This window comes from Ammospiza caudacuta, chromosome 28 (genome assembly GCF_027887145.1).
Source record: "Ammospiza caudacuta isolate bAmmCau1 chromosome 28, bAmmCau1.pri, whole genome shotgun sequence".
Taxonomy (NCBI): domain Eukaryota; kingdom Metazoa; phylum Chordata; class Aves; order Passeriformes; family Passerellidae; genus Ammospiza; species Ammospiza caudacuta.
Window position 1 is genome coordinate 5,249,864 of NC_080620.1, and position 13,914 is coordinate 5,263,777.

The following is a 13,914-nucleotide window of genomic DNA, read 5'->3' on the forward strand; positions in this document are numbered from 1 at the left end:
ACCCCCTCTCCCCATCCCCAGCCCCGTGCCATGGCCCTGGGGTTGATGCTGGCCCTGCTGGGCTGTGCCACAGACCAAGACCCTGCCCTGGAGGAGGCCTGGCAAGGGTGGAAGAGTCTCTATGCCAAGGAATGTCTGGTCCCTTTGCCCCTGACCACCGTGCCCGTGTCCCTCTGTGCTGTTGTCCTCTGTCCCCATGTCCCCCTGTCCATCCGCGCTCCCGCCCACACCCAACATGGCCGCCGTGCCGCCGCCGCCGCGCTGACCCCTGCCGGCCGCCGTACTCGCGTTTCCTCTCCAAGATGGCGGCGCCCGGCTGGAGGAGCGGCGGCCGCGCGTGGGCCGCGCTGGTGCTCGCGGCCCTGCTGTGCCTGGCGGCCCGGGCGGCCGCGGGACCGGGCACGGCCCCGGGAGCGGCCTCGAGCACGGCCGAGTTCGACGTGCGGCCCGGCGGGGAGGTTCACTCCTTCTCCCGGAGCCTGGTGAGCGGCCCGGAGGGAGGGAGCGGGAGCGGAGAGGGTACGCGCCCCTCGCTGATTGGCTGCGCGGCATGTCACTCGTATCGCCTGCTGTGGGGATTGGCTGGGAGCGAGGGAGGGCGGGGCGAGCGGGTGGGGGGGGGGGTCCCCAGGGAGAGAGGGGTCCCCAAAGGGGGCGGCAAAGGCAGGGGGACCCCAGGGGTCTGCAGGGGAAAGGGGTCCCCAAATGTGCCTACAAAGGCAGAGGGACCCTGGGGGTCTGCAAGGGAAAGGGGGTCCCCAAAGGGGTCTGCAAGGGAAAGGGGGTCCCCAAATGTGACTGCAAAGGCAGAGGGACCCTGGGGGTCTGCAAGGGAAAGGGGGTCCCCAAAGGGGTCTGCAAGGGAAAGGGAGACCCTCCAAGAGAAGGGGGGGGCAGGGAATATCCCAAGGGCAGGGAGAGGGGAAGGGGGTCTCAGGTCCTCATGGGAGGGGGCTCAGCAAGGGAAGGGCCCCAGTGCAGAAGGGGCTGGGGGTCCCTGGGTACCCCAGAACACGATTCCTCACCCCAGCACACCAGGCAGGAGGAAATGGTGGTGCCAGGGGAGGTTGAGGCTGGATGTTGGGAAACATTCCTCACGGAAAGGGAGGTGGGCACTGGCACAGTGGCACTGGCAGAGTCCCCATCCCTGGAGGGATTTAAGGCCGTGTGGCACTTGGGGACAGGCTCAGCGTGGCCTTGGCAGTGCTGGGCACTGCCGGACTTGGTGGTCCGGGGGGGCTTCTCCAAGCTCAGCAATTCCTGAAAAGCTGGTGCTGAACGAGGCTGCTGCTGTTCCTCTCTCTGCAGGGGGATTACAGCTGCTCCTTCACCTACTCGGCCCAGGGCGGCACCAACGAGGTGAGCTGGGCACCTCCTGCTGCAACCAGCTCCTTTTGCTCACCCTGAAAGGAAAAGAGGCTGGGAACTGTTTGTGTGAGAGCCCAGACCTAACTGCAGGGAGCAGGAGGGGCCAGCAGGGAGGGCTGGGGTGGTGGGGGGTAATTCTGGAGCTGGAGGGGAGGGTTGGGTGATTCTGGAGCTGCTGTGCAGCTGGAGGGCAGGGTTTGGGTGATTCTGGAGCTGCTGTGCAGGTGGAGGGCAGGGTTTGGGTGATTCTGGAGCTGCTGTGCAGCTGGAGGGCAGGGTTGGGTGATTCTGGAGCTGCTGCTGCCCCCGGAGGGCAGGGTTTGGGTGATTCTGGAGCTGCTGTGCAGCTGGAGGGGAGCGTTGGGTGATTCTGGAGCTGCTGCTGCCCCCGGAGGGCAGGGTTTGGGTGATGCTGTGCAGCTGGAGGGCAGGGTTTGGGTGATTCTGGAGCTGGGCCCCGCAGGGCTCTCCCCACGCTGAGCCGGCTCTGTCCCCCTGCAGCAGTGGCAGATGACGGTCGGAGTGAGCGAGGACAGCGCGCTCTTCTCGTGCTCCATCTGGAGGTGTGTCCTGGTCCTGAGCACGGCGGGGCAGGGACGGGGGCCCTGCAGGGATTCACACCTGGTCAGGGAGGGTTTCCCTCTGCCAGGGATGCTCCGGGGGCGTTTGGTGCAGCTGTTGGTTTGTAAATTCTCTGTTCCACTCTGCCCTGCTCGGTGGCACAGAGAGAGATTGTGGCACAATAAAAGATCCAGAGGTGGCTGTGGGGGCAGGGAGGGAGCCAGGAATCCTCCTCTCCTCTGCTCCTCCTCCTCTGCACCTCTGTGCCCATGACAAAGGCTCTGCTTTCTTCTTCCAGGCCCCAAGGGAAGTCTTATCTGTTCTTTACCCAGTTTAAAGCTGAAGTGAAAGGAGCCAAGATAGAGCATGCCATGGCTTATGTAAGTCCCAGCTGATCCCGGGGAAGCAGGAGTGTGGGAGGCTGCTATAAAACATGAATTAGACATGGAAAACATTTATTAGACATCTGTGCCATGAAATGTGCTCCATCACGTCCCTCATTAGAGGCTGGTGGCGGGCAGAGAGGGGCTGCAGGTGGGCAGCCTGCTGCATTGTGTGCCTGCCCTCGGCCACAGCATTGCCTGGGAGGGGGCTCCAAAGGGCACAAAGGGAGTCTTGGATTGCCTCAACAAATTGCATGTGACAAAGCAAATGAAACCTCTGCTGGTGTTTTTGTCTGGCTCATTCTTCCATTTCCCAGTTTCCAGGGGTGAGGCTTTCACTCACCCCAAGGACACGAGCCCGTGGTTTAATAGGACATAGAAAAGCAGACAGAGACTTTCCTTCAGACTTCCTTTGTGCTCTTAATTCTTTCCCTGCACGTAAATCTCAAACCCCTTCATTTTCAGTTGGTTTGAATTGTGTGACCTGCTGGATTGCCTCAGCCTCTCACCCTTCCTTCCTTCCTGTTTCAGTCTCAGGCTGCTGCGGGTGCCCTCAACGACATCCCCCTAAAGCAGGAGGAGTTTGGGGTCACTGAAACCACAGGTGTGTGCCTGAGGGGCTGTGAGGGAAGGGCTGGGCTGGGGGACACGCCGGGCACCACTTTATCTCAGATCCTGCTGGCAGTGCCATGGAGCTGGGTGCAGTGCTCTGGGTCCAGCCCTGGCAGCTGGATGTTGTGGGTTAAATCCCTGGGTAAGCAGGGGTTTCACCCAGCCTGGCATGTGCACAACAGCAGTGCTCAGCACCCTGAGAAGGGCTCAATGGAGCTGTTTTGTTGCTGCTTTTCCATCTGCTGACCCTGGTTTCTCTCTCTGTCTCTCTCTGCAGTGTCCCACAGGGAAGGCAAGTTCCGTTTCGAGCTGTCCAAGCTGATGATTGTGGCAAAATCCCCCCGTGACGAGCTGTGAGCCCAGGCCAGCCCTGGACAGGGCCCACGGCCACACCAGCACGGCAGGGAAGGCATTTCCTGCATTTCCTGCAGGGTTTTCTTTTGGTTGGCCAAACCTTTTATGTTTTCCACACTGCAAAGTGCTGGGGACCGACACGAGTGGGGGCTTGGAGGGCTGGGGACAGATTTGTTCTGCCTTGTGTCAGAGTAACAGCCCAGGAGGCTCCTGATCCTGCTGTGCCCCTTCCTGCCTGGCTCTGCAGAGGGGCTCCTTATCTGCCTGCCTGGCAAGAGCAGTGCAGGGAGATAAGGGGCTGGACTTAAGCAGGGCTTGCTAAAGGGAGGTTTTGACTCTGTGGTCCCTGGAGGGGAGGTGGGATTGCTCTCTCCACCAGCGTGACAGGAGGAAATCATTAATTCAGGGGGAGGGAGGGGATTGGGCAAAGCTCCGACTCCGTGGTGAGTGTGGGGCTGGGCTGGGGGAAGGCAGAGCAGCTCATTCTGACACAATCAGGAATCAATCCAGGCATCACTTCCACGTGTCAGCACAACCACGGGACTCTTTTATACCTACAGGAAAATGATTTTTTTCTTATCCAGAGTAATAACAGGGAATGTGCAATTCCTTTCCTGTGTAAATACAGCGCAAATAAAGAAATAAAGCATCGTGCTCTGGCCTGAAGCTGCTCTGTTCTGTCCCTCCTCCCCTCTCCAGCTGTGGGGACCTTTGTTGCTGCTTGGCCAGGAGGAGCTGAGGTGTCTCACAGGGATTTGGGGGCTCCACAGCGTTTAGGGGGATTTTCCAGCTGACACAGGCACACACCTTGGGAACAGCAAAGCATTTCTGGCTGGGCATTCCTCAGCCCCATCCCAGCACACCTGCCTGGGATTCCCAGCTCTGGTTCCTGCCCTCCTGAGGGCTCCTGCTGTTCTCCACACCCCCTTGTGAATGGGCTTTGCCTCCACCCAAGCTGTGTCACACAATTATCGGTGACAGCTGCAGCCAGGCCTGTGAAATGACAGAGACAGGGCCTTTGTGTCTTTTCTTTCATCTTCTAAGGCTGAGAGTTATCAGTGCCAGGGGTGGGAAGGGAGCAGGAGCCCGTGCCTCAGACATCCAGGGAACAGGAGGCACCAGAAGGTCACAGAGGTAAGGCCAGTGGAGGTTTTGTGGTGTCTCGGGTGCTAAAAGGGCAATTTCCAGTGCTCAGAGCTGTGCTGGGAGTGCCCTGAGCATCCCCTCTGCTCTGGGCCTGCAGAGCCACCCCTGCTGCCAGGGCTCTGCTCCCGGGCCCTGAGGGGATGTGGGGTGCAGAGGAGCCCCCGTGGGTTCTGCTGGGGGCGGGATCTTACCAAATCATGGGATGGTTGGGGTTTGGAGAGACCTTAAAGCCTCCATGGGCAGGGACACCTTCCACTGTCCCAGATTGCTCCAAGCCCTGTCCAGCCTGGCCTTGGGCGCTGCCAGGCATGGGGCACCCTCTGCCAGGGCCTCACCCACCTCACAGGCAGGAACTCCTCCCCGATATCCCACCCAGCCCTGCCCTCTGGCAGGGGAAGCCATTTCCCTTTGTCCATGCAAATCCAGGGACAGCACAACCAGCAGCAGTGCCAGGGGACAGAGAGCACAAAGTCCAGGTCACAGAGAGCCACCAGCAGCTGGGGGCAAAGCCAGCTGTGCCCAGGGCTCATCCTGTCACCGTCACCCGTGCTAGAACAGCCTCACAGAGCTCCCAGGCCACACAGCGAGTTTATTTCAATAACTCATCAGGGCTACAGAGTTTGCTAAAAACGAACATCACTCGGTCACGGGTGTGGAAAAGGGATGGAAGTCCAGGGGGGCTTTGGATTGACCACCGAGGGCAGCGTTGGAGCTGCCAGGTGGCACCACCACTGCAGGATGGTGGGCAATTGGGCGGTTCCAGGGATCCAGGGATGGAGCAGCTCCTCCCAGCCCTCCCCCAGGTGAGGAGGGATCCTCCTGGCTCCTCCTGGCCCCAGGGACTTGTCTTTGAGGACACCCAAGCCCAGGCAGAAGCCCCTTCCCGCCTGAGGCAGCCAGCACAAGTCTGGACCATGATTTGCTCCCACCACGTTGTGGAGCTGCTGGAAGAAAACCACGGCGTTCCACAGCCCTGCAGTTACGGGGTCTCAGAACTGATCCCCCCAACACCTCCCACCTGCTCGGAGACACCTCAGAGGTGCTTCACACCGCGAGTCTTTGGTTAAGGTCCCCCTCAGAGGGAACAGAGTTCAAGGCAAAGAGTCCAAACCCTTGGACTCTGAGCTAAAGGCACTTGGTGGGCAAAGGAAATCCAACTGTACAGCAGGGGCCCAAAATCCCAGGACGGCCTGGAGAGGGCTCAGCCCAGCGCAGGGAGGGGTTTGCAGACCCTGGGCACACAAAGTCAGGAGGTTCAGTCTCTTGGAGAAACGAGGAGAACACGAGAGCACTGCAGAGGAGGAGGAGGAGGAGGAGGAGGAGGAGGGCACGGCGAGCCCGGCGCAGGCCAAAGCAGACGCCGCGAGGCAGAGTCCGGCTCAGATGCTCTCCTCCTCCAGCATCTTGTTGACGCCCTCGCAGATCCTCTTGAGGTGGGTGCGGTAGGGCTCGGCCGGGCCGTAGAGTGCCGACAGGAACTCGTAGTCCGCAAAGTGGTTGAAGACGTGGTTGATGCGCGAGTGCGACTTGGCCGTCAGGTGCCCGTTGACCGCCTGGTGCAGCAGGTCCCGGCACTCGGTCAGCACGCCCGACATGACCCTGCGGTCGAAGGTGAAGTCTATCTGGTGGAAGCTGACGGCCGTCATGGCCAAGGTGTGAACCTTCTTGCGGAAGCGCTCCATGAGCAGCAGCTCCTCGGGGCTGAACTGCCCGTTGCGGTAGAGGACGCCCAGCTTCATCACGATCTTGATGAGGTTCTTGATGATCTTCTGGGCCTCCTTGCGGTTGTGGGTGTACTCCTTGGTGGCCCGGTACAGCTCGTCCAGGATCTCGCTGCTGGTGTCGTCGATGAAGGCGTTGGCGATGGTCTTGGTGGCCATTTTGCTCAGGAGCTTCTTCTGGGCCTGCAGGGCCAAGTTCTTGGTGCTGAAGGTGTCCATCTCTGCGGGGGAAGAGGCACACACGGGTGAGAACCTGCTCTGCACCCATCCCCATCTCACCTGGGCTGGTGGAGCGTCCCAGTCCATGACAGGGGATGTCCCAGTCCATGTCCTTGATTCCTGACCTCCCCACACAGATTTCTGGCAGGAGAAAGAACATCTCCAGCCAATGGCAACACTGAGGGAGCTCCTGGGTGCCAGGGCAGGTGAGAGCTGAGCTCACCCCCCAGGTTTGGTTGGTGGGATCAGTTCCAGGCTGTTCCCACCTCCCTTTTCCAAAAGTCTGTGGAGAGGCTGCAGCGAGCCAGGTGTCCCTACCTGAGCAGAGCCTGCGACCATCCGTCCTGTCCCTCCTGTGACCAATGCCTCCCTCCTCCTCCTGCTGCAGGAAGGACTCTTGCCCCATCGTTTGAGCATTTTTCCTTCCTTCAAACCTGACTCATTTCCTGCAGGGTGAGCTGGGGACAGCCCAGGTGGCAGCTGAGTCACCCCCTTTGCCAAGTGCCACTTCCACCCTGCTCTGGCCGCGGTGGCACAGCCGGTTTGCAGCACCCAGCACTGTCTGGGAGCCCTCTTCCCTGGCACCGCTCACCCTGGAACACCCACACGAGCTGGGACTTGCTGTGCTGCTGCCCCAGCCTCCTCCAGAGGTGAATAATTCACCCAGACAGGAGCCTCACCTACAGCCCCGCTCCCACATCCCGGCGGGACCAAATCCATCACCCGGGGCACAGCACGGCTTTAAACTCTGCTGAGAACGACTAAAACCAACCCTGGAGATGCATCTTGGCCTGGGAAACCGCAGAGCTACAAATCACAGGGAGGGGAGAAACAGCAGGAAAACAAGCAGGATGGATGGGCAGAGCTGGGAGCTGCTTCTGCAGGAGCCTGCACATGGCAGGGACAGGCTGGCAGAGCAGGAGGGGAGGGGATCAGCCTATAAATACATCCCCGGGGAGGGGAGAGGAGATATTTCAGCTGAAGGATGCTGCTGGTGTGAGGATGGATGGGGATAAATTGCTCATGGATAGGGAGCAGGTTTAGATTTGATGTTAAGCAGGAATCATTCCCTGAGATGGAGCTGAGGCCGTGGCACAGGGTGCCCAGAGCAGCTGTGGCTGTCTCTCGAAGTGTCCAAGGCATGGTTGGAGCAGCCCTGGGGTAGGGGAAGGTGCCCTGCCCATGGCAGGGGTGGGATGAGATGAACTTTTGGTCTTTTTCCAACCCAAACCATTCCACGAGTCTGGGATTGTCACAGAACCAAGTCTGTCCCTACCACAGGCAGCTCTGTCATCACCCCCTGGCCAAGCTGAAAATCCCAGACCCCTCTGGGGACCCCCAGTGCTGCTCCCACCCCTCAGGAGCACCCAGCAGCCCCTCAGGAGCAGATCCAGCTCCTCAGGGATCCCTCCTTGGATCCATCATCCAAGGCTTCCCCAGTGATGCCAGGACGATGGAGCTGAGCCCTGGCTCCCTGAGATATCCCAAACCCGAGGGCAGCCAAGGCTCTGTGGGGATGAGAATTCCAGGAGCAGTGACAGAGATGTCGCCTGCAGGGTTATTTACAGCCCTCAGGAAAAACAGAGAGGTTTGGGAGCATTTCCTACGGTGGGAGAACATTGATTTCTGTCAGCCTGAGCCTCAAGCTGAGGCTCTCGCACTTAATAAGACAAAAATGACAAGGCAGAGCCTGGTGACAGCAGCTCCTGGGTCGGGCTGATGGAATTGCAGTGGCTGCATGCAGGATGGGCAGGATGGGCAGCTCCTGTGCCCTGGCTGTGAGGGGACTCAATTCACCGTGCTGGAAGGAGCAGGGCTGTGCTGCGCTGTTGACAGCCTGGAATTTCCCTCCCCAGCCTTGTGGGGTGCCCTGGGAACGCTGCCTGGACAAATAGGAATTCCCACACCCGTAGGAATTCCCACACCCCAGCTCTCTGCCCTGGCTGACCACAGACACAAAACCGAGTGCAAACTCCACCTCCAGAGCACATGAAAAATAGGAAGTGCCGAGTCCTGCGAGCTGCCCACGGCTCCCAAATGCCAGCTGGAATAATGGATCAAGCCTCTGCTCCCTGCAGCAAACAACACCTGGCTGCTCACAGCCCTCCCCTGCTCCGGAGCAGGAGCATCGCTCTGGGGGGAAACTGAGGCACGAAGCATTATTGGGGGGGGGGGGGGGGTCTAGGGACCCCAAAAGTGGAACAGGAGAGTATGGGGACCCCAAAAATGCAACCAGCTCCCTCTGCAGCGCCCAGGGATGGTTTTATAGGCTGCTCCCTGCAAACCCCAAGGCAAGGCAGGCTCACCTCCTGCACCGGGACGGTTCCCCAGGCGCCCTCACAGCACACCCGGCCCAGCAGGAGCTGCTGACTCAGCAGGAGCAGGAGATTTCAGCGGAACGAGCCGTGTTCCTGCCGGGAAGGGCCCCGGGACCCCATTGTTCACCGGGGGCTGCTATCAGAGCACGGAGGAGCTGAGCCGTGCCCCGAGCAGCCAAGTGGAGCCTGAAATAACCCATTTCACTTCCTTCCTGTCGCTGAAGCTTCCAGCCCAGCTCAGGGCTTGGGCTCCCCTCCACCCCCTTCTTCTTTTTAATGAAAACACCCTAAAAAACAACAACTTCTTCTTCTTCTTCCTAAGTGGAGCAGCCAGCGCTGCTGTCACCCAGTTCCTCCCTGCTCCGGAAGAGTGCGGCAGGGCTGCGGTCCCAACCGTGGCTTTGGGGACAGGTACAGCCCTTTCTTGGAGGGTTTCCACCCATCTTGGGGGTTTTTGGGGCAGTCTTGCAGCCCTGGGCGGTGGTGTGAGGGTTGGGGTGAGCACACAGAGGTTGGCCCTGCCACAGGACAGACGTGGTCCCCTTGGGGACAGACACGTGCCGTGCTCATCTCCGGTTTGGCGCTCACCCCACTGGGCTTGCACCTCACCCAACACCCAGCTGTGACCCGATTGCCCAAAAAAGCCTCTCCACACCGCTGAGGGCACAAGCACCCATCATCAACCCTCATCAGAAAGCTCCTGTCTGAGGGGGGAAGACAAGACCCTGTCACCCTGTGGTCGCCTGGCGCTGGTGGCACCACAGCAGAGCTGCCAAGTGACACCCCAGCAGTGATATCATCCCAGTTATCATTTCTACCTGCTCCAAAGATCCCTCTCCCCGCCTGTCCCTTCCACCTGGCTCCCACCAGCACCTCCATGGCCTTGGCTCCCCGAGCCCCCCCAGTTCCCTTGGCAGCAGGTGAATATTTCATGCAGGAAAGGAAAGGCACTTCATTAATTCATGGAGCAGCGCAGAGGGGGAGGCTCCACAAAGCTCCAGCTCAGAGCAGAGGCACCTCTGCCTCCTCTTCCTCCTCCTCTTCCTCCTCCACCTTCCCACTGCGGCCGTAGTAACTTGGATTGTCTTGCTACAAGTTTGCTCCAACGTGGAAACATCGTTTCCCAACAGGATAAACATTGAATTGTGGCCATCTCCCTGGATTTCCCTCCCACTGCTTCGGGAAACACCCCTGCTCTGCCCCCCAGCATTCCCAGCCCCCCAGATCCTGGCTAAATGCCAAGTGGGTGGATGGCATCCTGCTGCCCTGCTCTCCATCCCCCGGCATCGCTTTCCCCGTGCTCCAACCCCTATTAATTAATTAAACCCTCCTGGATTACAGGAGCCAGGTCGGAGCACGGGGCAGTAACCTGAGAGCCCCAGCAGCACCTACAGCCTGTCCCTATGATCTGTGAGCCCACATCCAGCCCCAACAATGCCTCCCTCCCTCCTGTCCCTATGGTCTGTGAGCCCACACCCAGCCCCAACAATGCCTCCAGCCTGTCCCCAGCATCCCTGACCCCACACCCAGCCCCAGCAGCATCTCCAGCCTGTCCCTATGATCTGTGAGCCCACATCCAGCCCCAATAATGCCTCCCTCCCTCCTGTCCCTATGGTCTGTGAGCCCACATCCAGCCCCAATAATGCCTCCAGCCTGTCCCTATGATCTGTGACCCCACATCCACCCTGTCCCCACCATCCGTGACCCCACACCCAGCCCCAGCAGCATCTCCAGCCTGTCCCTATGATCTGTGAGCCCACATCCAGCCTGTGCCCAGCATCCCTGACCCCACATCCAGCCCCAATAATGCCTCCAGCCTGTCCCTATGATCTGTGAGCCCACACCCAGCCCCAGCAGCGTCTCCAGCCTGTCCCTATGATCTGTGACCCCACATCCATCCTGTCCCCAGCATCCCTGACCCCACACCCAGCCCCAGCAATGCCTCCAGCCTTTCCCCACACTCTGTGACCCCAACAGTGTCTCTATCCTGTCCCCACCATCCGTGACCCCACACCCGGCCCCAGCAGCACCTCCATCCTGTCCCCCACCCTCCGTGCCCCCCGCAGCTCCCAGCCCCCGTTACCAGCGCCGGGAGAGGCGAGGAAGAGGAGCGGGAGGAAGCAGGGAGGGCGCGTGCCGGCCCTCGCAGGTTGCCATGGGTGCAAAGAGCAGCCGGAGACGCTGCCCGGGCGCGTGTGTGCCCAGCGGGGTGAGGCCGGGAGGAAGGCACTGAGTAAACACCTCGCCCCAGGAAAAGCTCCTCTCCTGGCACGGCCGGGTGAATCCGCGGCTGGAACGGGCACCGGGAATGATGCTGGGGGCACCGGGAATGCTGTGGGGGGCACCGGGAATGATGGGGGCACCGGGAATGCTGTGGGGGGCACCGGGAATGATGTGGGCACAGGGAATGCTGCGGGCACTGGGAGTGCTGAGGGGCACAGGGAATGATGTGGGCACAGGGAATGCTGTGGACATAGGGAATGATGTGGGCACCGGGAATGCTGTGGGCACAGGGAATGCTGTGGGGCATCAGGAATGCTGTGGGCACAGGGAATGCTGTGGGCACAGGGAATGCTGTGGGCACAGGGAATGCTGAGAGGCACCGGGAATGATGTGGGGGGCACCGGGAATGCTGCTGGGGGCACCGGGAATGATGCGGGCACCGGGAATGCTGCGGGCACCGGGAATGATGTGGGGCACAGGGAATGCTGTGGGCACAGGGAATGCTGCGGGCACTGGGAGTGCTGAGGGGCACTGGGAATGCTGTGGGGCACAGGGAATGCTGAGAGGCACCGGGAATGCTGTGGGGCACAGGGAATGCTGCGGGCACAGGGAATGCTGAGGGGCACAAGGAGTGATGCGGGGCACAGGGAGTGATGCCGGAGGACAAGGAATGCTGCTGGCACCGCCGCACCCAGTGCTTCCCCCTCACCCTGCTCCTCCCTGTGCCAGCACCGATGCCAAGCCCTTGGCGTGTCCCCATCACCGTCCCCTCTACCCCTGGCATCGAGCTGAGCTACTCCATCCCAAAATCTCCTTCCTCGCTGGGGCTGCAGCTGCAGCCATGGGAAGGAGATGGGTTTTGCTTTTGCCTGGGAATGCTGATCTGCCCTGGCAGCTCCGACGTGTCTGTGCAGGAGCTGAGCCGCCCGTCCGAGGGCGCTCCGGCGGTGCCAGCCCCGGGCATGGGTGGGGAATGGGGCCCTGGATCCACGGGGAGGGGGGCTCAGGGGTGCTCACCCCAATACAGGGCAGGGGGGGCATCCTGGGGGGTGATTTGGCACCAAGGAATTCCCCCTGGGATTGTTGTGCCCCGCGGGGGAGGCAGCTGCCAAATTGGAGAGGAGGAGGAGGAGGAGGAGGAGGAGGAATGGAGGTTATTTTAAGGAGAGAAGGAGGAGGAAGAGGAGGAGGAGGAGGAAGGGGGGTTGTTTTATGGAGGGGAGGAGAAAGAGGAGGAAGAAATGGGGATTTTATGGAGAAAAGGCAGAGGAAGAGGAGGAGGAAGGGGGGTATTTTACAAGGAGAAGGAAGGGGGGTTTATTTTGGAGCATCTGTCTCGCCTTCCATTTCCTCCTTTTCTTTCTCCAGCTGCCATCAAGCTGCTCTCTCTGGCAGCAACTTCCTTTCTCCTTCGCTCGGAGCAGACGGAGACTCATGGGGAAGTAGCAAACAGAGGCTGGGAGAGGGGAAACTGAGGCCAAACCACCATCCGTCCGTCTGTCCGGCTGCGGAGGGGGCCAGGGCACATCACATGCTTCCTGCCCCGGGATCGGGAGGACAAAGTCGCTCGGGGAGGGAGGAAAACTCCACGGGACGATTGGGATCCAGTGCTGGGCCTGGGGTCAGTAAGGAACGGCCCAAACCCTTCCCTGCCCGGGGAAGGTCGGGCAGGGGCGGGAGTTTCACCCCGTTTACACCCAGCTCTGCCCCCGGGCCGATCCGGCCGCTCCCAGGGGATTTTCTTTCCAGGAATGGAGGAATTTCATCCTCCGGAGCGCAGGGCCAGGCGATGCTCGAAGCCAAGCGCTGCCAGGGGGCACCGGCCCTGCCCGGGCACGTGGGGCCGTGACAGCCCCGCGGGGGCGGCTCCGGTGCCTCCTCCCCGCTCCCGTTATCCAGCACCCACCGGGCCCGGTGCCATTTCCAGCCCCATCGCCTTTCCCGTGAATCCGGGGGGAAATCGCCCTCGGCCCGTGTTTATCCACCGGGGAATGCCGCGGCACAGCCGGGGGGTGCCGGGGCAGCTCCGGGCTCTGCCCGCCCGCAGCTCCCGAACCTGCTCTGCCCCGGCACCCGACACCGGGCAGGGGGACACACACACGGATGATTCCCGTGGGGGACGAGAGGCTTCGCCCCCGGTGCAAGCACGGAACGGGCCGGTACCGAGCGCCCCCGCCCCCACGGACCGGGGAAGATGGGAGGAAGCGGGAGGTACCGGGAGGTACCGGGGGAACCGGCCCTTACCTGCAGCCTGCCTCGGGGAAAGCAGCGCCGGGACCGGGACCGGGGCTTCTCCGGTGCCCCCGGCGGGACGGGACGGGACGGGGCGGGACGGGGCTGGACGGGGCGGGGCCAGGCGAGGGTCCCGCTTCCCCCGGCGCCTCTCCCTGCCCGGAGGGCCCCGCAGGCGCTACCAGTGCCCGGTCCCCGATGCCGGTGCCCGGTGACGATGTCCGGTGCTCGGTCTTCGATGCTCAGTGCCAGTCCCAGCGTCCGATGTTCTGTTCCCGATTCCCGCTCGGTTCACCGGTTGTCAGTGTGCAGTGTCCGGTGTCCGGTGCCCGGTACCCGGTTCCCGCTGCCGGTTCCCGGTGACTGTTTCCCGATTACCGATGCTGGTTCCCGGAGTCCGGTGTCCGGTGCCGGTTCCCGGTGTCCAGTTGTCAGTGTCCAGTTCCCAGTGTCCGGTTCCCGGTGCCGGTTCCCGGCTCTCAGTGTCGGGTTCCCGGTTCCCGGTTCCCGGTTCCCGGCGGGTCGGGGCCTCCCGCCCTCCGTTGCCGCCAAGTCCCGCGCGGGGCCGGGAGGGGCGGGACCGAGGGGGCGTGTCCTGCGGGGGGCTCCAGCCAATGGCGACGCGGGGCTTGCTACGAAGCAGCCAATGGGAGCGCGCGGACGGTGCGTGGGCGGGGCCGGGGCGGGCGCGTCCCCGTGGGTCCCGCGCGCGTGGGCCGGTCCCGGTAACGCGCGCGGAGCGGGCTCGGGGCTGCCCCGGCTGCAGGGGGGGGGACG

General features: G+C 61.7%; 2 protein-coding genes across 3 annotated transcripts; one reads left to right on the forward strand and one right to left on the reverse strand.

The window, feature by feature from the left end:
• Window positions 1-298: 298 nt before the first annotated feature.
• Window positions 299-3,918, forward strand: MYDGF (myeloid derived growth factor). The gene is made up of 6 exons (XM_058821152.1): window positions 299-482; window positions 1,309-1,359; window positions 1,870-1,931; window positions 2,228-2,309; window positions 2,844-2,916; window positions 3,202-3,918. The coding sequence occupies exons 1-6, from the start codon at window positions 303-305 to the stop codon at window positions 3,279-3,281; spliced, it is 528 nt and encodes a 175-aa protein (XP_058677135.1). The 5' UTR covers window positions 299-302; the 3' UTR covers window positions 3,282-3,918.
• A 1,118-nt stretch (window positions 3,919-5,036) lies between these two features.
• On the reverse strand, window positions 5,037-13,642 carry TNFAIP8L1 (TNF alpha induced protein 8 like 1). 2 transcript variants are annotated; one of them, XM_058821142.1, is made up of 2 exons: window positions 13,150-13,642; window positions 5,037-6,366 (listed from the first exon to the last, which is right to left on the reverse strand). In XM_058821142.1, exon 2 carries the CDS (start codon window positions 6,362-6,364, stop codon window positions 5,804-5,806), a length of 561 nt encoding a protein of 186 aa, XP_058677125.1. In that variant the 5' UTR covers window positions 6,365-6,366; window positions 13,150-13,642; the 3' UTR covers window positions 5,037-5,803. The 2 variants fall into 2 exon arrangements, with proteins under 2 accessions (XP_058677125.1, XP_058677127.1); XM_058821144.1 differs by lacking the exon at window positions 13,150-13,642 and adding an exon at window positions 8,671-8,868.
• Between the last annotated feature and the right edge of the window lie 272 nt (window positions 13,643-13,914).

Bases quoted from the DNA above. Each gene is read 5' to 3' on its own strand.
- MYDGF (XM_058821152.1), top strand. From the start codon at position 303: ATGGCGGCGCCCGGCTGGAGGAGCGGCGGCCGCGCGTGGGCCGCGCTG. The intron at 1,360-1,869 runs GTGAGCTGGGCA...GTCCCCCTGCAG, and splicing joins CCCAGGGCGGCACCAACGAG to CAGTGGCAGATGACGGTCGG. The intron at 2,917-3,201 runs GTGTGTGCCTGA...CTCTCTCTGCAG, and splicing joins TGGGGTCACTGAAACCACAG to TGTCCCACAGGGAAGGCAAG.
- TNFAIP8L1 (XM_058821142.1), bottom strand. From the start codon at position 6,364: ATGGACACCTTCAGCACCAAGAACTTGGCCCTGCAGGCCCAGAAGAAG.